The sequence below is a fragment of the Hermetia illucens genome, chromosome 2 (assembly GCF_905115235.1).
Source record: "Hermetia illucens chromosome 2, iHerIll2.2.curated.20191125, whole genome shotgun sequence".
Classification (NCBI taxonomy): Eukaryota; Metazoa; Arthropoda; class Insecta; order Diptera; family Stratiomyidae; genus Hermetia; species Hermetia illucens.
The window spans coordinates 106,429,459-106,453,670 of record NC_051850.1 but is presented as its reverse complement, the minus strand read 5'-3'; the positions used below and the strand labels follow the sequence as shown (position 1 = coordinate 106,453,670).

The following is a 24,212-nucleotide window of genomic DNA, read 5'->3' as shown; positions in this document are numbered from 1 at the left end:
TAAAACATCTGCCAGGCATTCAAATTGTTGAACATCTTCCCAGTTCCATGCATCTTCCTTCAAATGAAATACAGTCATATTAGGGGGATACTTTTCGGCATGAAAGATGTCAACCATGTCTTGAGAGCCTTTGAAATGAGTGTGAACGAATGGCTTCAAAAATATAGAACATGAAGATTTTCACTAAAACTAGGAGCACTATCCTTGTCCTTGTGCGATGCTGGTTATGCAATTAGAAGGCAGGAAGGAAACGACGACAAGTATCATATTGGTTCCTTGCAAATTTCTTGCAAAGTTCCATGTTTCCATTTTAATTGCTTGCTATCTTATCAAATAAATTTCCCAGAAACCTTTTTTCGAATAATAGAGAAATTGCCTGCAAAGACCAATGTTCCTGCGGTAAATGTGAGGGAGAAAAGATAAAACTGGAAGTGTCAATGCGTTGTCGTATAGCCATGAATGAAAAAAAACTTTTCGATGGACTACGGATACAACGCTTCCATCGTCCTATAGTCCTTAAAGCCTCAAGTGAACGACTTTAATTTCATCACAGTCCAGCCAGCCTGCACCGAAACGGTCACAACACCAAGGGTGAGCGCGCTCTTCGATAATATGAAGGGACTGAATGAATCCATTCTATACGAAGTCCTTTACGAAGGATCCGGCTGCTTGGGTGGAACCCTCGTTCATGTCAACATCTTTCCTAGAAGAAAACAAGAAAACGTTGTACGTGTATTCCCTACTTATTCCAACAAATTTTGCTGCCTGAAAATGAAGAGTGAAGCGCTACGTATTTTAGGCTTCCAACACTATCGACTCATGTTTGCCGGCGGTCCTCATTTTAAGGGCTCAGTCGGTCGTTTGGGTAGCCAGGATACGTACGAATCTTCGGTCGACTCCGCTAGAGTTAGTTCTACGACGTTGCCACAAAGCGTACATTCAGGCGTGTAGTTGGAAAGAGGAGTGTGTTGGTAAATCGATATCACTCTCTACGGCTTTGCGGCTCTGCGAACCTTTGCGGCATCTGTGTAGTCGTTGCGGAAAAATGGACGAGTTGAGCAGTATCTCGCACATGTTCGAAAGAGGAAAAACATTTGATGTAAGGTTATTTGGAAAAATTATTGATAATTATATGATGGAGCATATTTGGTTTACTTTGCAGAGTTCCGGTAACGTTATACGGAATAGGTTAAATCTTGAGCAAAGGATCAACGTATTAAGGCAATATGACCAGACCCCAGACATTCGCTTCTTGGCAGAGAAATTTGAATGCGGACGGAGGCAAATCAAGACTATTTTGCGCAAACGCCAAAAATACTTGATGATGTGGAAGCAGACTAAAAAGCGGACTCCTAGACCGGACTCATCTTTTCTGGACGCTATTGGGATAATTTTGTACGAATGGGTCAAGCGGGCGCGATGTTATAATATAAACATCACGGATGATATTCTACGGAACTTTGGACAGGAAATCGCTGACCTCATCAAGTTTCAGGGGTTCAAACCGACCAGCGCTTGGCTCATTCAATTTAAACAAAAGTACAGAATTCTCGACATGGAATTAAACATTAAACAAGAAACCGACATGAACCCTGCAGATCGAAAACCTTTGGGTGTTAGTATTATAATTGAAGATTTACGTCAGGAATATGGAGACTCCCTGATTCTACCTGACGGAGACTCGAACGAAATTGAGTTTCCCGATGAAGACTCACAATCTGAAAATCCTACTATGGAAAATTTCCGATCGGAAAGCATTGATTCTGCAATACAAATGGACATCGAAAAGGACCATATAGGAACAGAAGCTGCTAATGAAAATGACACAGAATTTGCGAAGGAAATTTCGAACTACCGCGAAGCATTGAATCAACTTGGACCATTGGAGCAGTTTGCTTTGCTGAAAGAGAATATTCGAGCGGTGGGTCTCATCAACCAACTAGAAAACCTTTTCAGGGAGGAAATGCTAAAGGATGAAATGGATTAGACTTGAGAATCGACGTCCTTATGATGTACGCCCCATGGATTTGTATAAAGTTTAGGTTTAGATACCAATAAAGTTCTGTTTAAGATGGCGCCTTTGTTTTCATTCCCTCCTCGTCAAATCCCAGTGTTAAGAGCACTTTAGAATTATTGCGACTATCAGCTTTCAGGTCAGAGTTTCGAACGGTATAGTTGCTTTTGAAAGGCTTATGGAAAAGCAAATGAGTGAATGGATAGACATTGGTGAGCTTAAATTTTGCTTGATATATCAGGCTTGGTGTGTTTTGATAGAGCGAACATACAAACATGCTTGGTAGAGACTGAATAAATCTGTAGAGGTAATTTGTCTGCAGAATATCGTGGAAATATTGTGCAATATTGTCGGCTTATGCTTGTTTTGTGTTTTATTGATTAATAGCTATTTGGAGCTCAATTATTGACTCCTCACCCCCACATATTTCCAAAGAAAGTGCCAGGAAGCTTGAAATTGTTGGGCGTTTCAAGTTAGTTTTTATTATTCATGGCTGAGATTTACATTCACGAGTATAGGTGAGGTCCTCAGAGATCCTTGGCTTTGTTTGTTGCGTCAGATCAAAAGTGAATATTTTTACTTTAACTATTCTATGTACATAAATCACTGTTCATTTTTAAACCAATTTACTGTCTGTCTGTCTGTCCGTCTCTCCGTCTGTCCGTCTGTCCATCTGTCCGTCTGTCCGTCTGTCTGTCTGTCCGTCACACGCATTTTTCTCCGAGAGGGTTATAGCGATTGACATCAAATTTGGTAGAAAGGTGGCAACTGTGAACGCTCAAGCATATAGTGAGTTATAATACATCCTTTTACGACGAATTTAAGGGGGGGGGGGTCCCCATACACGCAAAAGGGGGGTGTACATTTTTTTTTCATCAAATATAGTCATGTGGGGTATCAAATTAAAGGTCTCGATTAGTACTTTTCGAAGCCGGTGTTAGTTTTGACTTTTGTTGAAAAGGTGGGGAGTGCGGGGGGTTGAAAGTAGTCATTTTTTTAACGAACCCATTCTCAGAAACCACCAAACCGAAAAATCTGAAAAAAATCAGGGGGCTGCCACCATATGGTACCTAGGTTTCGAAATACCCTCCATACCGATACCTGTTCAAATAAAGTTAATAATAGTACATTACTATAATTTTTAGTAATTGACAGGAAAACCCCCCTTAAGTTCACTCTAGAATCACAATATAGGTTACAGTATAGAGCATGACCCTGCCAAATTTAGTGAAAATCGCACTATTACTAACAAAGTTATGCTAGGCCAAAACTGTCGCTCCTCTGCAAAGTCAAGAGTATGAATGTCAATATCACTTGAAAGTGGCCATTTTCACATAATAGTTTTGCCACCCGCAATGAACCGCGTCCTCCAAATGGTAACGGCGAAGAAAGGCCGAGGAATCATCAGTAACGGACTAGGCTCCTCACGGAGGGGGATGCAGGTCACGACGGTACGGTTACAGCGAATCAGTGGACGTTGGCGCCAGGAATGATTCTCTCAGAAAGCAGAAAAATCGCCTACCTCCCGTCTCTAGCTTATGGTCCTAGAGGATTTAATCAGGAGCCTGTAGTCGATCATTGCGTCGCTCGAGGCAATTATTAAATCAGCGTGCGGTGGCCTTAGCCCCAAGTAAAGCTATTGCTTCACATCAGCACTGCAGCCGAACTCAGCAAGAAGCAACAGACTCCAGCGCCACCGAAACAGCAACACCTCGGAGGGAACAGCTAAGTACCAGGATTTCTGCTATTGTTGATGTTGAACTCACGAAGAATTTCAGGGTTACGCAGACTACCATCTCCATTGTCGTCACCACGGATGAGAATCAGGAGGCTGTAATCATCATATACTCCTTAAATCCAAAGAGGGGTCTACCGCTTCGAAGATTCTTCTCGTGGAAAACAAGGCGAAGTTTTCCAAGTATTCTCTCGATGGTTTATGGTTCGGATCGGAGATGCGTCTCCAACGTGCTGTCCGTTAAAGTCTCCGGCACAAGGAAGGTGAAGCAAGAGGGTCGTAGAGTAAGTCTGTAGTTAGTCACATTTGTCATCTCATTTGAGATCGGTGATCTCAGCCTAGCTAAGGCGATAGATTTGCTTCATGCGCCTAAAGATTGGACATGCAGCACTAAACGGCCAAGTGAGAGCGTCATGAAGCCGGACGAGAGCCCCAAGTGTCTAAACTGGGGGCAAGCGACTACCCCACCTACTATCGTAAATGACTTTACTTCGTCAAAATGATGGTGAAGAAGAGCGCCCAAAAGCAGGCCCTTTCAGCTGTCTGTTCGCCGAGCATTCCCGGATTTGCTCAGTGCTCTGATGAACATTATGGCATCCAGTCATGGATGGTAGGGTCATTGAGTTCAACATCAACTTGATAGTTGGTTGAGCTCGTAGACACGAGCACGAATTGTTTCTAAGCGAGCGAAATCCACAAATAGTGCTCTTAGGTAAAACCAGGCTCTACTACGTACAGGCAGGCACCATCCTAACAAAAGTTCCCCATATCTTGGCGGAATCACCGCAACACTGAAAAGTTCCTTACAATACAACTGTCAATGGCCTAGAAGTTACCATCGTCCCAATAGAAACCTCATCCGACTTCGTATATATTGTTTCCCTCTATTATCCTCCTATCCTTTCCTGAGGATTAATCCCGCCCATCCTGCAAATCGTGGTCCTTGATTTTAGGAGGCAACTTAGATGCCAGATACAATTCCTGTTTTGACACGGCATCAATAGGAATTGTTGCAAACTGCACCGCAGGCTGCCAATATATTCCGCTGCTAATAATATTTTCCATGTTAGCCCGGCAGACGCTACCAACAATGCAAGGTACAATGTCCCGTTCATATGTCGACCATTTCCTGATAAGTAGCAGTATCGATGTATTTCATCAAACCGCACTGGTCAAACGGGAAGAATAAAGATAGGAGGATACAACTTTGAGACCGTTGATAATTTCTCCTATCTACGGTCGAAAATCACAACCGATAACAGCTACGATGATGAAATCCGCGCACGGTTGTTGACTGCCAACAGAGCCTATTTTAGCTTACAAAAACTGTTCCGCTCGAAAAGTCTCACCATAGGGTCAAAGCTCTTACTGCACAAGATCTTGCCAGTCCTCATGTATTCCTCGGAGACTTGAGTTCTTAGCAAGAAGAATTGCGAACTCTTGGCTGCGTTCGAGAGAAGAATCCTCCGAAGAATTTTTAGCCCCCTGTATGAGGATGAACGCTTCCGTAGCCTACATAACGACGAAATCTATGAGCGATACCATGACCGTCCGGTTGTGGATAAAGTCCGGCTCAATAGGTTACGGTGGGCGGGTCATTTAATCCGTATGGATGAGAATGATCCCACCCGGAAAGTCTATAAAGGCAATATCTATGATAGAAAAGGAAGACGAAGCAGACTCTGCCTGTGATGGAGCGATGGCGTAGGTCAGGACGCCAGACAGCTTTTAGGGATATCGAATTGGTGGACCTCGGCGCAAAACCGGGATGTCTGGAATTCCTTATTAAGGCAGGCCTAGACCGGATACCGGTTGTTGCACCGTTGATGATGATGATCGATGTATTTCCGAATAGCGTGCATTTCCTTAACGTCCTCGATGGAGCCATTCGCACACCATTGTGGCAGCCCTCCTCATACGCCAGCAAAGACTTCCACCAATAATTGTTTCTGCGGAGGTTCATAGATCAATCTCTGAAATGCAAACTGTCTCAGTCCCAACTCACAGAGAGTTTTCAATAAGACAATTACGTACGATTCGTCAATTTACTGAAGCAATTCAAAGGCGTGGATTGAGAATGCGGGGAAGCAAATCTTTCTCCTTTAGGGTTGAGCTACTTCGTTTTTTTGTGCACCCATGGTCCACGAAGAAGGCACGTGCAGTGTTAAGGCCCCCATGATACCATACCGAAACCACATAATATATATTTTTTTTTTTTTTTTATGGATGGAGGTGGAAATCTTAGAAAGACGCTGCTGCGCCAGGTTGCAGCAGTGTGTGGGATTCACACCCACTAAAACCACCCCCACTCTTCCGCCCCTCCCCGCGGGACCACCGTGAAGTATTACTTCGCGGGGGAGGCTCTGGTTCGCTATACCAGCTCGTCCATGTCACGTCTCCGTCGCGCCGCCTTCCGAGCTCGATCCAACTCCAGGAGTTTTGTCTGCACCACGGCTACTGCCTCATTTACCGCCATCCAGTTTTCCTCCGACTTCAACATCTCTTCCACCAGGTTGGAGGGCTCGATGTCCGCCCCTAAGATGCTGTTCAACCTCCTTTTCTGCTGTAGAAATCTGGGACAATAGAACATAACGTGCTCCGGGTCCTCGAGTGTAGCACCGCATTCAGGACAGTTGGGAGACTCGTCCAATTCGAAGCGATGCAAGTACTTCCTATAGCCACCGTGTCCCGTAAGGAACTGTGTCAGGTGGTAATTCAATTCTCCGTGCTTTCGGTTGACCCATTTCTCGATGCACGGGATCAATGTATGGGTCCACCTGCCCTTGTCGGAGTTATCCCATCGTTGTTGCCACTTGCCACACAACTCTCTCCTGATGGCTTTTCGGAAATCCGCATTCACCTCGGCTGGATTTGCCTTCCGTTTTTCGTAGAGCCAGTGTGCCTCGCTCGCTAGAAGATCTATAGGGATCATTCCTGCGATAACACACACTGCCTCCGTCGACGCCGTCCTAAATGCGCTGCACACCCTTAGCGCAATTGGCCGGTATGCCGAACATATCTTCCTCCGGTTGACAGCGTGGTTCAACGCTCCCGCCCAGACAGGGGCCGCGTATAGCAGGATCGACCTCACCACTCCCGCGATGAGTAGCCTGCGACTATACTTCGGCCCTCCCACGTTAGGCATCATCCTTGCAAGGGATAAGCTGGCATTTGCTGCCTTTTCTCGCGCATAATCCAAGTGTCCCTTGAAACTCAGCTTGGCATCGATCATCACCCCCAGGTATTTGACAACCGATTTTGAGACGACCTCACGATTACCAACCCGGATGGTAACCGTGTTGTTCTTCCCACGGTTGGTAATGAGGACCGCCTCCGTCTTTTCGTCCGCCAGGTCCAGCTTGGCCATTCGTAACCATGACTTGATGGTATGAATGGCTTCATTTGCATAAAGCTCCACGTCCTCGGGATACTTTGCAATTGCAACTACCGCCAGGTCGTCCGCAAAACCAATCAGCATTGTCTCCTCTGGCACGCGAAGGCCAAGTACTCCCTCGTACATTATGTTCCACAGCAGCGGTCCCAATACAGAACCTTGAGGCACACCTGCTGTCACAATGTACTCCTTCGGCCCGTCGTCCGTCTCATACCAGAGAAGTCTATCCGAAAAGTAACTCTCGATGAGCCGAGCCAAGTAGCTAGGAACACCCAGTTTGGCCAAAACGCCCTTAATCCAGCCCCAGTTGGCTGAGTTAAAAGCATTTTTGACGTCCAGCGTCACCAGAGCACAGCATTTGCCCATGGCCATCGCATTTCGAGCCAATTCCACGACCTTTGCTACTGCATCGACCGTAGAACGGGCTCGCCGAAACCCATATTGCCGCTCTGAAAGACCACCCGCAAGCTCGATGAACGGGAGCAGCCTGTTGTATATCACCCTCTCCAACATCTTTCCCATGGTGTCTAAGAGACAAATAGGGCGATATGAAGAGGGCACGTCGGGTGGTTTTCGGGGCTTCGGTAGCAAGACCAGTTTCTGCCTCTTCCACTGGGCGGGGAACACTCCTTCCGCCATGCACGATTCGAATGTGCTTGCGAACCACCTGTCTGGCCTTGACTGCCACCTTCAGAGCCCTGTTCGGAATTCCGTCCAATCCCGGAGCCTTGCTGTCCCCATTACGTCTGCAGATTTCCCAAAGTTCCTCTTCGGTAACACCAGGGATCGAGAAGACGTCCTGCTGAGCTGCCAGTTGGGGTTCTCTTTCGTCCTGCTCCTGCTGCGGGAAAAGAGTTGCAATTATTTGTAACAAGAGCCGTGGGCATGTCACCTGAGGTGATTTTCGCCCGCGGATCTTCTTCATTACAACTTGGTAGGCTGTACCCCACGGATTCGTATTAGCCTCCATGCAGAGCTTCTGGTAGCATTCCCGCTTGCTTCTCCGAATGGCCTTCTTAAGGTTGCTTCGCAGATCCCTGTATTCCTCCTCACGCTCCTGGTGCTTCGGCCTTCCTCTTGTCCTGTGGGAAAGTCTCCTCGCTCGGAGACAAGAGGATCTCAAGGCAGCGATCTCCGTGTTCCACCAGTAGTTTGGGCTCTTGCCGTGGTGCAAACGTCGTCGTGGCATCGTAGCGCCGCATGCTTCAGTTACACGCTGAGACAGCTGTGTGACCCTTTCCACCGCTGTTCCATCCGGATCATGGGCTCCCTCCAATGCGGCCAGGAATGTCTCCTCGTCGAAAGCTCCGATAGACCAGCCAACCGCCTTAGCCTTTCCACCTCCAGAGCGTCGTTGACTGCTTGCTTCCCCGGTTCCCAATGTGGAGGAAGATGGCCTGGTGGTCACTGTGGGTGTAGTGCTCACTCACTTGCCAAGCCATCCCCCTCACCAGTGAAGTGCTAACATATGTCAGGTCAATGATCGAACCCGACCCTCTTCCTCGAAAGGTGGGCACGCATCCAACGTTGGCCAGCACGATGTCCAGCTCCGCAAATGACTCCAACAGAATTTGACCTCTGGTGTTCGTCGATCGGCTTCCCCACTCCAGGGCCCACGCGTTGAAATCGCCCGCAATGATTTTAGGGCTGCGGTCTCTAGCATCCAACACCAGACTGTCTAACATCTCCTCATATTGTGCTAAGGTTGCACTAGGAGGAGCGTAGCAGCTGTAAATATGGACACCGTTGACCTTCGTCCTTATAAAACCGGTTGCCGGGGGGGCCATGACTTCCTGAATGGCCTGTCTTCCGCACGCCCAGATTGCGGCGTTGCCAGACGCATCCACCGCCCAAGTTGCACCGCCGTAGTTTCTGTATGGCTCGCAAATAACCGCGACATCGACATTCGACTCTCGAATGGTTTGCGAGAGCAGGTCCTGAGCTGCCTCACAGTGATTGAGATTGATTTGTATCAATCTCATTTTCCTGTGCGGTTCACCTCCCTCCTATATACCGGACATCTGCTGCTTCCCGCAATATGCCGGCCGTCCACGCCCTCTTTCCCACTACATAACATACACCGTGGATCTCCGGTGCAATCTTTGATGAGGTGGCCCTCTTCCCCACACTTCCTGCAACTCCTCGACCTATCATGCTGGCTAGTGCATGCCGCCGCAAAATGGCCGAAATCGAGGCATCTGAAGCATCTCTTTAGAGAGATTTGTTCCCTGAGCCTGCACACGACCCAACCTACACTTACCTTGCCCGCGGTAATCAACTTAATAGCTGATTCCGCCGGCAAACTAATAATAGCGGTCTGTGTGCCACCATATGCCTTCTTCATCCTTTTTATGGCACTCTGGTCTATATCGCCAAGGTTGAACTGCTGCTTTAGCGCAGCACAGATGTCCTCCCGTAAGGTGACTTCATCTAGGTCCTTGCACTCAACCACTATCTCCTGTTTCCGAGCTCTTACCTCAGCTTCCTCTCCAAGTACACTTTCCACCTTCCCACGGAAGTTATCGGCCGACTTGTCGGCGAATTTACTTAACTCCAGCATCAGATCCCCTTTCTGTGTTCGCCTAATACGGCTCACATTATCCCCCAAATCCTTCAATTCCGGGTCTGACTTCACCTTTCGGAGGATGTCGGCATAGGACATATTTCCCTTCTTGGAAATAATTATTATTTCCGGGCGGAGCTTCTTTTTGTCCTTTTTCCTCTTGTTGCTCACCTTAGTCCATTGTTCGGGCCTCCGGGCGTTGGCTTCTTCCACTTTTGTAGGTGTTGTGGCTGCAATCGTGAGATTACCGACTTTCGCGGGTACTCTCGCCGACTCCGCCTTCTTTGGTGAAGAGGCTTTTTTCTTCTTCGGGGCTTGCTGTGGTCCAAGAGGCTCGCTGGTACCGTCTCTAGCCCGTTTTCCTGTCTTCCCGCCTGCTTTATCACGGGGAGGCGTCACCTGCGTTTCCCTTGTGACCTTGCCAACTGACGCTTGGGAATTCTTTTCTTCGAGTGCCCTGATATAAGACAATTTAATGCCTCTTATCAAGGCTCGAATATTTTGATGGATATTCCGCCTCTCCTTGATGAACTCACACAGTTCATTTATTCGTTCCCCAAGTGTAACGAACGCCATTCCGGTATGTTCCCGTTTGCTTTCGCGCCTTGCGCCACAAGGAATGATCTCGATTAAGGGACTATTCGTATTTCTTTCAGAGTCCCGCGACGAATCTCGACTACCAAAAAGAACCATTGTTCTCGGTGGTGATCTCCCAAACTTCGAACTCCTCCTAAAGGGATCCGGTGTGGACCTAATTTCCACTCCACCATTATCTCTTGTAGCATTAGATGCCACAGTAGTCAAGTTTCCCACTACTGAGGCACTGCGGTCGTTGGATATCGACGGCCGGGAGCCCGCTTGCTCACTCCCAAAAACCGCCGGCACTGGGTTTCCGAAGCCCTGCACCGTAAAAAAACTACTTTTCTCTCTCTTCCATATTTGGTTTAATTTCTGGGTGTCCTTCCCATAGCCAATTTTTATCCACGGGTGGGCGTTTACTTCCCACCTACCCGGCCTGCGCATAAGCATGCCCATACACGCACATCTCCGGATGCGTGCATATGCATGCCCATGACACATTCGCCGAGCATTCCCTTATCCGCACGAAGGGACGCGCCTGATGGGAGATTTGGCAACTCCGCACAGGCACATAATATATATAAATAAATAAATATATGCATATATTATGTGAGAGTATTCACTTCCGGGTGATATTGCCATTTATAGTCTTGAATTTTCAAAGAAGCAACAAGTTTGACGTATTATAACTTTGTTAGTAATAGTAGGATTTCCACCAAACTTGGTAAGGTCGTGCTCTGTGTTATAGCCTATATTACTGCAAAATTAAGGGTAAACTTAAGAGGGGTTTTGCAGTCTATTTAAAAATTATGGTAATATACTATTATTAACTTTATTTGAACAGATATCGGCATGGGAGGTATTTCGGAGCCCAGGCACCATATAGTGGCAGCCTCTTGATTTTTCAGAGCTTTCGGTTTGGCAGTTTCTGAGAACGGCCCTCTTAAACAAATGATCACTTTCAACCCCCCGCACTCCCCACCTTTCTAACAAATGGCAAAACTAAGAGTGGCTTCGACAAGTACCTATCGAGACCTTTCATTTGATACCCTACATGACTATATTTGATGAAAAAGAAATTTACATCCCCGTTTTTCCAGGAACCTCCCTTAAATTCGGCGTAAAAGGATGTAACTCACTGTATGCATGAGCGTTCACAGTTTCCACCTTTCTACCAAATTTGGTGTCAATCGCTATAAATTGGAAACAGTTCCTTGCATCGGACCAATACACGACACAATTCATCAGAAACCAATTTTCCCGTCCCGGAGGCAAATCTGAAAATGCCTCCACAGGAATGTAATCAGGTCCGACGGGAGATGGGTGGAAAGAGGGGGATTCCCCGGGGGACTGGAAAAGAAATTTCTCTCCATAAATTTTACCCCAAGCCCGTTTGATTTTCATCCCGGGCCCGGATGTCCGCGTAATTTTCACCCCGGGCTAGCATCTCCCTCTACGGCCCTAAATGTAGTTTATTTTTCATGGCTGCATACAATTTACGAATTCTACGATGAACGCTTGACAAAGAAATGAATTTTCCATTGGACTGTCAGGCAGGTTTTAATATGCCTCTCAAGGAATGTATATCGCGAGGGCATTTTTTGCTGCTGTGCTGCTGTTGTTCTGTCAAGCTGCTGTTGAGAAGCAACATTTTGAAGCGTATTATGATCAATACAGTAGTTTCCTCTGTTATTTGTCTGTCACTATATTTTAATTAAGTAGGGGAAGCAATGCTTCCCTTACTTCCAATGACGCCACGCCACTGTTCAGGAGGTATGCAGGCCCAAACTCAACGGCGGAGTGACTGCGCACTGAGAGAGCTATCAAATGAAGTTCATTGCCCGGACCACAGTAGATCTACTATAGGCAGTACCCACACTAAAATGACCCGACTTGCGCATGTGCTGCAGAAGCTTATCTGTACACATCAGAGACGCCTAACAAGGAAAAGGCATAATCTTCGTCAAATCGTATTGGTAAGAGGGAGATCGGTGAGCTTTTACTTGCCGATCTCACCAACACATTGGCAAGTCCGGGCGGTATGTCAAACACAGCTGATCGGGTTTCCATTAAATCTCGCTCATGCTCAAGGGCAAAACAATTTTAAATCGTGCGTACTCGCACTGATTTCCCCCCTTGAGGGGCAAGGGGGAGTGTGGTAGCTGTCTAGTATCTAACTGTGACCCGGACTTGTATGAGGCAATATACAACTAGTCCGGTTTGCAATGCGGCACGCAGAAAAGTTTGGAAAACCGAACTTTTGCGATGCGTGAGAGAGAGTTTGTTGCCTCATTTGCAATATGGCGGCAGTTTTCGTTTTCAGCTGTTACATTTGAATGGAATTATTTGACATGAGTTCCTTTAAAAAACTGTCGAAGGCACTAATTGAATTACAGGTGACAATTAGGAATGTCACTAGCATTATTTCCGAATCTTCCATTCATAAAAATTGAATTTAAGCCGGAGGTAAGTACAGCTGCTCCCCTCCGCGTTCCGGACGAAACGGAATTGTGTTTGGGCTGACGAATAGCGCCAGCCCGCTGCCTCAACTTTTGTAACCTTATTTTTCTCCCGGACGATCTCCTGCAAGACATTCACTACATGAAAACCCTATGACGGAAATTATTTACCTTCCTTCCTACGAGATTCATGATCGCGATACCTCAATCCGTGAGAAGATCTTGACCCAGCATATTAACCACCTCTGCAATTGCCTTTCAAATTTTTAGCTAAACTCAAACACATTCAGGGTGCTCAGGTAAATTTGCATGCGACTTAGCGAAACTACCAATCGTAATGACATCCTTCCACAAACTATAGAGCCTCCTGAAAAAGCAAATGTTCTTGCTAACCATTTCATGAAACCCCATCACTACATACTTCACGTGCTTTACCAACTTTAGATCAGATCTTTCTAGCACTCTCTTCTTCCAAACAAATGCACTTGCTCAATCCGAGTGAACTTCGAAAAACTCAGAATGACCGCAATGTTCATCAAATAGAGTAAGAGTAAAAAGTCGACTGGACTTGACAAAATCCCTTCCATAATCATTAAAAGGTATTCTGAATCCATCAGTCCCTTTCTGTTAACATTATCTAGTCATTGCTCTCTGAACCCTTATTTTCCTTCAAGCGCTTTTGCAAGTTAATCCTTAGTATCCTAGAAGGACGCCAAGTAAAAGTTCAGCAATAACTGTCCTCCCTCTACACAAATCCAGCTGGGATCCCGCATGGCTGAGTCCTCTTCGACACCCTTTTCTCACTTTTTACTGCAGGTATCATGAAATCCGCTCCCACATCCGGACCAACCATGATAATTCATCATGCCGATGATCTCATCGTTGACATCCCCATCATAGAACCTGACAAGCCCCATCTGAATTTATACTTTATACTGATACTTCACCAAGTAGAAACTATAATAGTACAATCACGAATAAATTGAATGTGTCAGACTAGATAAAAGCAGCAGAATTACTCTCGAGATCATTCAACATTCACAACAGTGTCAGGGAAGGAGATGTTCTATCATGAATCAAGGATCACTTTTCCAGGCCAGGTTAGGCTTGTGATCCTTGATTCTGATGTAAATGCGAGAGGCGTTATCTTTTCTAAATTTACCTAAAGGTCATGCTGATAATATTGACATCATCTGAAGATCTGCCCGAGCTGTACAAACTGCTTTCATCCAGACAAAAAGATGGCGCGAGTTCTTGGGTTGCACATTAATGAAAAGAAGACAAAATATACATTGCAAAGGTCAGCATAAAAAAGAAAGAACAATATCAAATAGCACTGGCAAACCGCAAATGATAAATATAAGCAAATACAACTTCGAAACCGTTGATGATTTCTACTATCTAGGGTCGAAAATAACAAATAATCAGAACGGAACGATGAAATCCCCGCAAATTTGCGCTTAAAAAAACTGTTCCCCTCCCCTGCAAAACAACGGGGAAAAACTACAAACTCCTAGTCGCCTTCGAGAGAAAAATCCTCCTAAGCATTTTCACTCCCCTTACATGAGGATCGACGATTTCCTAAGCTAACGGCGAAATCTCTGAGGGATATTAGGATCATCTCTGTCTGGATAAAATCCGGCTAAATAGGTTGCGGTATACTTCGACCCTTTCCTGTTGTCATTGAGCCAAGACATACGCTGTATGCTAGTTTTGAATATGATAAACGAGTATACTATACAGTTTTCCACTTGAACTGAGTGCTGCGGTCTATATTTAGAACATCAAGTCTCCAATCATCAAGCTCGGAGGGTTTGTGCATTCGGAGTCTAGTTCAGACCCCTATGGAATACCTTCAGAGAATCCTTGCGCGTGCAGTAAGTGCCATACTAGACCTGGTTCTTGACCTCCGAGGACACCAGCGAGTTCACCATCGTGGTATGCCGATATACTGGCACTGCTGCCATTCGGGTGAGAAATAAGGTCAACTTGCATGTGATTCAGGAGATAGCGTTGTTTGGGTTCGTTGTGCGAAAGTGAGTTTTTCCATTGTTTACCTCATACCGAACGCCCGTTTTACGGAAAAAGCTCGGCGTGGTGAAGGATGAGATGGAATGCCTAATACGATAATCTGTTATGATTCGAGATGTCTAATGAATCGGATCTAGTCGGATACGCGAATTGGTGGTCTCACGCACGGTCGGACAAGTTCAGCGCACACTGGGAATCGTAATGGGGCGAGTCAGCAGATGAATGATAGAACATGTCCATAGTTCTCCTTATTAATTGTAGTGAAATTACGGTCGGAACCGCCGGAGAAAACCTCGGCATCATTATAGACATGGAGAAGAGCTTCTTTAACGAGATTCTTAACATCGCTGGCAAGGAATGTATGCGATTTGCCGGCTAATCTTCAATATCGGAGGTCCCTTAAACAGTAGGTGCCGTTCGCTTTTGAGTGCGGTTCAGTCCGTCTTTCTTCAGGGTTAGGTTGTTGTACAGCAAGTGCCTAGCCTAAGTGCAACGACCAGAAGGTTTGCTAGTTGTGTCCGCATAACGGTGGTAATGGTAATAGTAGGAGGTATTGCGATCGCCTTTTATACTGCAGAGTGGAGGTCTATATACCTCACAAAATGAACAGAAAATAGGGCAGCCGCCACTTGTGAAGGGAGAGCCCATACTCTCAGCGTGCGGCCATGGTTCAATCGAAAGAACGGTGAGGTTGACTATTACCTAACTAGCTCCTTAGCGGACATGGGTATTTTCACTCTTACTTGAACATAATCGGGAAATTAAGGTCGTCCGACTGCATTTACGATAGTATAAAATGCAGAAGCTGAAGGACTCTTGCTATTTCCTGTTGATGGAAGGGACACTATAATTGAGGCGGAGAGACAGCAAGGTAGTTGAGGCCCTTCAAACTATAGAGTATGTGCTTCTACACTGAATAGGTGTGAGGTAGGTAGGTAGGTAGCTAGGTAGGTATCAGTGGCCGCTTCGAGGAGCCCAATTAGCGCAGTAGTGGCCGTTTTGCGCCACAAACTCTTGCTGTGACTGCTGTTATGAGAGCAGGGAGGGAGAATTGGGCCTCGCAAGCTATAATGTAGAACCCACTGACCTGAGAGGAATCCAAGCAGGGGATGAATCCCTTGTGTTTCCCTTCGGTATCCAGGAGATGCTCAATGACCATCTCCGACAGCCTGCCCTCAACATTGGTCCACATCTCCAGCGCTAGTTTGCCGCCGTTTCTTAGTTGGTTTCCGGCGACCGACTTTCTTGTCGATTTTCACTTTTGAGGGATCCCCCGACTTCCAGGGTTTCGGGTAGGAGTAATATGTCTGGTACTCGCTACACACAGTTTTACGGCAGAGGACTCCAGGCTGGAAACCACTAGTCTGTCTGCCGTCTTGCTTCGGGAGATCCCTGTGGTTGGTTTCTGCACAGCGGTGCTACAACTGACATCGAGTGTACTGCTCTCGACGGCTACTGTCTCCTGCTGGATGCCAGCAGCTCTTCCTCTGATGATGCGCCTGGCATCACCTCTCTCCTTCTATCGTCGGTTTTTTTTGTTTTTAAAATTGCGTTCATGTCTTGGTCCCAGAAGTAGTCTGGGAAGAATGTCCACCGGCCACCAGGGAAGGGTGTTTTTTGGAGCTGAAGTTGCCCAAGGTATTCAGAATTCGTATACTAAAGACCAAGCTTCCCATTGGCCACGCAGCTTTCGGCGTATGCTCTTCCACCTTGGTAGAATTTCTTGAAGTAGGTGTTTAGTTATGCTTCTTTCCAACTGAATAAAGGATCAAAATGGAGATGTTAGATATGTTTCGCGTCCGCTGTTATGAATTTCCAGCGTGCCCTGTGCCTAGACTCATCTTAAAATGGATGACTTCAAAAGGTTTTGCGTTTGTGGTTTTGTGGCCTGGACACGCTGTTGTGCGGTATTATATAGGTAGGCTTCCCTTTGGTAGTTTACTTTGAATAGATCCAATCATGGAATTGATCGCAACCCAATTCCCCTGATATGCCAAGATCATTCTCTGGTGCTGGTGGTGGAGGTGGGAATTCCAAGCGCCGCCGGTGGTTTACCTATTGATTCGAATGCATTTCTCAAGTCCAGAGACACCAACACGCAATATTAGCTAGAATTACCGTTTCGGTGAATCGTGTTCTTGGCTAAGGCGGTACCCAATTTGATGGCATCAACAGTTGATCTGGCTTTACGGAACCAGTACTGCCCACCCAATTTTTGGAGCTTCTATGCTGCAGAAAATATCTCCTCTTAAAACAATTCAGTGAACATATTCGATCTGAATTTTAACGTTTTATTTAATATGCCGTCCAGGCCCGGAGGATAACGCTCCGAATTCTATCGTAGATCTCTAGTAGCTCATCCCTCATTACATGATCAGCGTCACATCCACAGGTCGAGAGGTGGCAAGTTCACTATTCTATAAGCAGTTGGATGTTCTATTGAGGAGTGTGCATCTCTTAGGCATATAGACGCGTCACATGTTTCGGTGATGCATGTGTCGCATGAAGAGCTCTTTCCTTGGAAGCGTCTACTTAGTAGGTTGGTTTAATCACATCTCTATGATAGTCTACTCATCAGCTTTATTGGCCAGAACTATATCTAACTACGTAAACGTTTATGCAGTTTGTATTTGTTTCTCTGATAGTCTTTTCGAGACTCATGCGTTGAAGAAGATGTTCAAGCATTTCCCCAAATTTAGACAGCGGCAGATTTGGTGGGGCGTGCCAACTGTACACATGTACACCACTTAATTTCGTTAATACATCATGGTAAACTGTATGGCTTAACGACTGCACGCTCATATCGCCGTTGCACCGACTGAATTTGTGACCTAGCCATTACCGAAGTTTTTATAGGGCTAACTCATGACGCAATTTCCACCTCAGATTCGTATGAGGTCCGCGACTGGAAATCCTGTGTGACCTTTATACAATATGTATTTGGAGTCACTATTGCTCTCTTTGGCAATATGTCCTTCCTCCCCACATCTACTGTATGGATCAGACGGCAGACTACCAATTTGTTCAGATGCTTCCACTGGTGATCGTACTACGGCCGTTTGAATATCGCCATAGGCTTTTCGCAAAATCCCAACAGATTCCTCCACAAATTCCACTAACTTGAATTGTTTGTTCAAGGCAGCACAGATTTCTCTTTTCGATGTCACTTCGTCGAGATCTTTCCACTGTATATATGTTTGTATTTTAAAAATGTAATAATACACTATTATTAAGTTGATTTTAGCAGATATCGGTATGGAGGGTATTTCGGAGCCTAGAGTCATATAGAGGCATTATCGTGATTTTCTTTCGGAAAGTTGGCTGAGATTAGACCCCGAAAACAGGAGATAACAATCGCTTGCATGCGTCTTGATGGAGTTATAACCTTTTCGGGTTCTGTGGTCTATCCACTGGGAATGGTCGTGCATCTGACAAGTAGATGGCCGTTACCAAATACTGCGTAGCGGTGACGCTAGATAGCTTTCAGTTGGTGCTAAACTTCGGTTTCCTGTTAGGAGTAGAAATCAACAAAGTAATACCAAAAATTGGGAAAGCAGATTAAAACAGTGCTTGCATCACTTCGTCGGCACTAACCTCTTAAAATAACCTTAGAGAGAGAATTGCTATTGAAGGTCATGAAGCTCTGAAGAAGAGTATAAAATCGCTCCTCTGAGCGTCCTGCAGCTCATCAATGCGGTTCAAGGGAAATTGATCTGGAAACAAGGATTTGGGCCGCATGACAACGGGTGACGTTTGCAGTTTACTGTCGATTTCATCACGGTTTTACTGGAGCACCGAACCTGCCGTAAGGAAGTGAACCGAGGCGCTGATATCGCACTCCAACGACATCATCACTTGTTGATTGACCGCTTTTTCTTGTTCGACAAGATTGCATTCTACCGCTGTTACTACACCTTCGCGTATTCGATGGTATTCTTGATAATGACTTGGCCGAAGGACCTGGAGGACTCATTGGACCATAACAATATTCCACACTTACCTCGACCACGCCGACCAATTCGGCTGCATTCAAACTCCAAATAGCCATTTGGCCAAATGAATGCCAAATGGCTATTTGGAGAAGCACAGTCCGATTGAAGATAAATACCAAAAAAGTTAACACTGTCAGTCTGACTGGTCATCGCACTCCTCTTATCATCACTAACGGGCAGAACATTCAAGGTGTCAATCAATTGTTGTTGTTTTGGTAGGTCTGCTTTTGTTGAATGTGGCACTGTTGTTGTGTTAAATCCATCTTAGCTGTTTAGTTCAAAATCTAGAAATGCGCGCATGAAAAGTAGTAAATCTCAAGCTTAGATCAACTGATGTCTGATTGTGTCTTCGGGGTATTCTGGCTTGCGGCAATAACAAATGAAGACCTACCTTAAAAATTTCAAAAGCAGTTTGCTTTGGCTACATTCGTTCATATTGAAGAAGCGCTAGTTACGATGTCCATTCGCCGTTGTTCAATGGGTTCTGCAAATACCGACATTTTGCTACGGTGTTTTGTCGTCGATACCTAGTTGCGACTTCAGGAGGACTTTGTTAGGCAAGCATTTGTAGACGGTTAATGGCGAATTCGTGGCTGCAATTATAATAGGTGCAGGAATCCAGAGGCTTGGTTGACTATATGTTACTGGGGTGATAGGAACTTCACCGTTTGATGCACTTGATACTTTCCTAAACCGGCGAAAAATAACTAACGATGGAAGTAGACCAAAATCAACGGAAGTATGAAAACGCGGCAAGAACTTCCTAGGCGGCTAAATTATTCTTAGATATGTCTACGAAAATATTCCTTAATAATAATAGATCATCAGATGGCAATATTTTTTTGTATTACCAACAACCTCTGTCGTGAAAGAATATTTTCGAAAAATAGCAAAAAGGTATTTTGCGGACGCGAAAGAATGACAATTTTTTTACAGTAGAGGAAAAGTCTGCAACAAAACTGATAGCGTCATGTTTACTTATACTCGGTTAACTGAACGCAATGATCCCCATTTTCAATAGGTGCCAAGGCAACACGGTGTAATTGCAAAAGAAAAGACTATCAAAGACTGTCAGTTCAACAATGGTATAAGGAGAGCCCGATTTGGCATCATGGTTTTCGCTGTCAAGACTGTTGAAAGGCGAAGCCCTGAGGATTCATTCAATCGAATTTTTACTGATAAACGAACGTCTTTCATAATTAATTGGATGCTGCTAGAGCGGCATCCTTAGGCCAAAAATATACATAGTGATATGTCAGAAAGCTGTATCTACACCTTTGACCTACCCAGGTAGATTGCAACTAGAATTATTTTTCAGCTCTTCCTCGCTCGCCTGTTCAGGTCAAACCGCCTGTAAAATTTCATCGATATTAGGTTTACCTGTTGAACGTGAGAAGGTCAAATTTACAGGTAGATCGTTACATCTATGGCTGCACTAACTGTTCCTCAGGGAAAAGGGGCTTTTAAAACCCCGTTAGAGCTTTTACCGACACATTTCTTCTTAGAATTTCATGTCGAAAAATCGGAGTAGGTGACTCTTCATTTTTCAGGCAATATGTGGGTGAAGTGGGCACCAGCTTCTAAACTGAGATGTAGTTTTCGGCTTCTTTGGACATAACATGAAAATCCTTTGGAGACATCATAAGACTCGCTGAAGCTTAAAATCGGAAACTGTCCAAATATTTACATTACAGACAATAGAATTGACGCTTTGCAGCCTGAGCATTCGAAATTGATTCATCTAGTGGGAGACACAAAAAGTCCGGGGGATGCTACTTGAGGCATGAAAAGGGTAATGCGTTATGCTATTCACAATTGTGTCAGTTATTCCTCCAGTGAACGCTTTAGCATACCCACATGAACGTTCTAATATACCTGAATAACTCTGAAAGTTTAAAGTCCTCGTCAAGTGGACCACCTCATAGTCAAAAGCGATACACCTGAGGAATTTCCTGCACTCGTTTTCATGCTGGTACCCAAGTCAACTATAAGATATTTGTGGGCTCTTTGCTACTTCTTCTCTATTAGGTCGTTGGACCAAAACCGTATATCTCAACTCATCGCTTCTGGAAAGGCCTAGACTCCTTTGATAATCACAATAGAAAGACCAGGACAACAAAAGAAAGAAAAACTAATGGCCCAATCGCGGCTTCTGAAGGACTGACTCTACGTAAAAGGGAACCACAATTATAGTTATACTTAACTAAAAAGCTTAGCATATTATCAAGGCAAATGCCTTTATATTTGCACCCTTGGTAGGATTAATTATAGATTTATAGAGAATTTATTATTCATTATACACCATATAGACTGATTGCAGATATGGTATGTGCAGACAGCTTTTAGCATATCACCGAAGGATTCGATCCAAACAATATGCTTCGTTATTAAGATAAACTGAATAAGAGTGTAAGGTTATTTCAATTCATAGGATACTTTGGATAAAGATCGGAACGTCATTCACACTTTTTCAAAACTTTCCTGTTCGAAGCAACCAGAACTTTGATTCAGTCAACCTAGCCAATCAAAACAACTCTTCTTTTGTATAAAAAACACAAGTGCCTGTGCTTTGCCGTAAATTGTGAATACAAAGCATAAAGTTGGAAGACAGGTAAACTTTCCAGCACGTCAGTATTCACTTAAAGACGGACATATTTCGAAGGACGGGTAGTCCCATTTACACAGTCCTTAAAGCCTCAACTTTAATTTTACCTCCCTTGCCCAGCCAGTGCCGTAATGAAAATATCATACCTGCTTAGGGTGAACTTGCTCTTTGGGAATTGCAAGGCACGGAATGGATTTCATCATGACCCGAAGTCTTTTCGAAAGACCCGGTAGCTTCGAAGGAACCCTCGTTTATCTCGATGTCCTTCGTGGAAGAGAGCGATGTAGGTATATTCGCTTCCCATTCCATTTATTCCTTCTGAACGAGTTTTGTTGCCTGAAACTGAAAAGCCCATTGTGTGCGTTGGGGATTTCCACGTCATGGATTTATGCTGGCAGGCAGTCCGCATTTTAAGGACTCAGTCGGTCGTTTGGGTTGCCAGGATACGTACGAATCTTCGGTCGATTCTGCTGGAGCTGTTCAATCCGCGTTCACATAAATTCTGCATTGAGAGTGCGGAGGGAGACGGTGTGGGAAAGTTTGCGAGTTAGTAAATCGATATTTTCTTTAGCTCCGCCAACCGTTGTTGTACGAGTATCTGGGTAGTCACTTGGAGAATATGGACGAGTTGAGTAGCATATTGCACATGTTTGAGAGAGGGAAAACATTTGATGTAAGATTATACGCAAAAGCATATTGATAATTATGAAGTCAAAGATGTTTTATTTTATTCACAGAGTTCCGGTAACGTTATACGAAATAGGTTGAATCTTGAACAAAGGATCAATGTACTGAGGCAATATGAACAGACCCCAGACATTCGCTTCTTGGCAGAGAAATTTCAATGTGGACGAAGGCAAATCAAGACTATTTTGCGCAAACGTCAAAAATATTTGATGATGTGGTCAAGGACTAAAAAACTGACTCCTAGATCGGATTCATCGTTTTTGGACACTATTGGGATAATTCTGCACGAATGGGTCAAGCGGGCGCGATGCTATAATATAAATATCACGGATGATATTCTACGGAACTTTGGACAGGAAATCGCTGACCTCATCAAGTTTCAGGGGTTCAAACCGACGAGCGCTTGGCTTATTCAATTTAAGCAAAAGTACAGAATTCTCGACATGGAATTAAACATTAAACAAGAAACCGACTTTCACCTTGGGGACAGAAAGCCTTTGGGTGTTAGTATCATAATTGAAGATTTACGTCGAGAATATGGCGATGCTCTTATTCTTCCTGATGGGGACTCGAATGACGTTGAATTCTCCGATGAAGACGCTAGAACCGAAAGTCTAATGGCAGAAAATTTCCGATCGGATAGCATTGACTCTGCAATACAAATGGACGTTGGAAAGGACAATATAGAAACAGAAGCTGCTAATGAAAATGATACAGAATTTGCGAAGGAAATTTCGAATTACCGGGAAGCGTTGAACCAGCTTGGACCATTGGAACAGTTTGCCTTGCTGAGAGAGAATATTCGAGCGGTTGGGCTTATTAATCAATTAGAGAATCTTTTTAGGGAGGAAATGCTAAACGCTGAGTTGAAATAAATGTTTGTATGGATGATAATACCTTTACCAATAAAATGGATGTATGAGTAAAATGAATGAAATTGTACATAGTTTTTAATTCTTATAATAATAAATTAATGTTTAAAAGATTTGTTTGTTTTTTCTTACAAAATTTCAATATATGTACAAACTGGTCCTAACTCATTTATTCTCCAAACGAAAAAAATAATTGTATCTTTTTTCCAATATTGCTCTAAATACTGCTTAGACAATAGTGAGTGTGAGGACAGAAAACATGCGTGAAGGAACTATAGCCGCAGGGCACTTGAACTGGAAAACCTGCTATAGAACAGTTTCTAAAGAGAAGGGCGAAGGTAATTTCAGGATAATTCCAAATGAAAAAATGTGATTCAAGGGACTTTGTTGGAGCGAAAGTAAATCGCATTGGTAGAGTGAATTTGCGATGCATTGAGAGTATAGTGGGAATTCAGTGGTGAATAATGTCATCTAAATGGTGCACAAGAGATAACAAGTGGTAAAATCCGGCATTTGCCGAGATTGTGACAACTTGAAAACAGAATAACTCCGCAGTAGTCGGTCCCAAGCCCAGTTGTGAATGGAGGAGGGATAGATAGCTTCAGCCTGAATGGTTGTACGCCACCGCAGCGTCTCAGGGGGAGGTGAGGAAAGTGCAGGAGATTTGCAGTCTTTCAGATTACTTACTGAGGAACCTATCAGGTATAAAAAGCAAATACAAAAATGAGGAGAATTTTTAGGTCCGGTACGGATAACCGGCGGGAGTCTTCTGTCCGCTTTACCGATAAGAGCCGCAGGCAGTACTTGATAGTTCTGCTTACAGCATGTTTTGGGATCGGAAAGTTCTAACTGATCGCCGCATATCGTACAATAAGCCTGACGTACTGTGAGTTGACAAGACGGGTCCCTTCGCGTCTATTATTGATGTTGCTATCCCCTACTATAACAGTTCTGCATTAAAATACGTGGAAAAGAAAGTGAACATAAGCCACTGGCGTGGGAAACCAAAGAAATTTGATGAGTCGAGTGGGGGGTTGTGATTCCCATAACATTGTCAGCTGCAGGTACCTAAACGCCTCACGGCTTTCCTTGATGTCCTGGGACTCTAACACAGTCTGGGTCAACCCATGCATAAGTACACCATTCTGCATACGTGTTTAATGTTGCGGGGAGTTCTCGACGGATTCTCTCATTAATCTACCACCGGCCACCGGCACCAGCGCCACTTTATTTCTTAAGTATGTAGGATCATCCGAGGCAGAATCCTTGGCACTTAGTGCT

General features: G+C 44.8%; 2 protein-coding genes across 2 annotated transcripts; both read left to right on the top strand.

Moving 5' to 3' along the window:
- The first annotated feature begins 841 nt into the window (after positions 1-841).
- On the top strand, positions 842-2,048 carry LOC119648698. Its single transcript, XM_038050505.1, has 2 exons — positions 842-1,099; positions 1,163-2,048. Exons 1-2 carry the CDS (start codon positions 1,046-1,048, stop codon positions 1,985-1,987), a joined length of 879 nt encoding a protein of 292 aa, XP_037906433.1. The 5' UTR covers positions 842-1,045; the 3' UTR covers positions 1,988-2,048.
- A 19,684-nt stretch (positions 2,049-21,732) lies between these two features.
- Positions 21,733-23,044, top strand: LOC119648699. Its single transcript, XM_038050507.1, has 2 exons — positions 21,733-22,045; positions 22,110-23,044. The coding sequence occupies exons 1-2, from the start codon at positions 21,992-21,994 to the stop codon at positions 22,932-22,934; spliced, it is 879 nt and encodes a 292-aa protein (XP_037906435.1). The 5' UTR covers positions 21,733-21,991; the 3' UTR covers positions 22,935-23,044.
- The last annotated feature ends 1,168 nt before the right edge of the window (positions 23,045-24,212 follow it).

Coding starts and splice junctions, on each gene's coding strand:
- LOC119648698 (XM_038050505.1), top strand. CDS start 1,046: ATGGACGAGTTGAGCAGTATCTCGCACATGTTCGAAAGAGGAAAAACA. Junction 1,100..1,162: donor AAAGAGGAAAAACATTTGAT/GTAAGGTTATTT, acceptor TTTACTTTGCAG/AGTTCCGGTAACGTTATACG.
- LOC119648699 (XM_038050507.1), top strand. CDS start 21,992: ATGGACGAGTTGAGTAGCATATTGCACATGTTTGAGAGAGGGAAAACA. Junction 22,046..22,109: donor AGAGAGGGAAAACATTTGAT/GTAAGATTATAC, acceptor TTTTATTCACAG/AGTTCCGGTAACGTTATACG.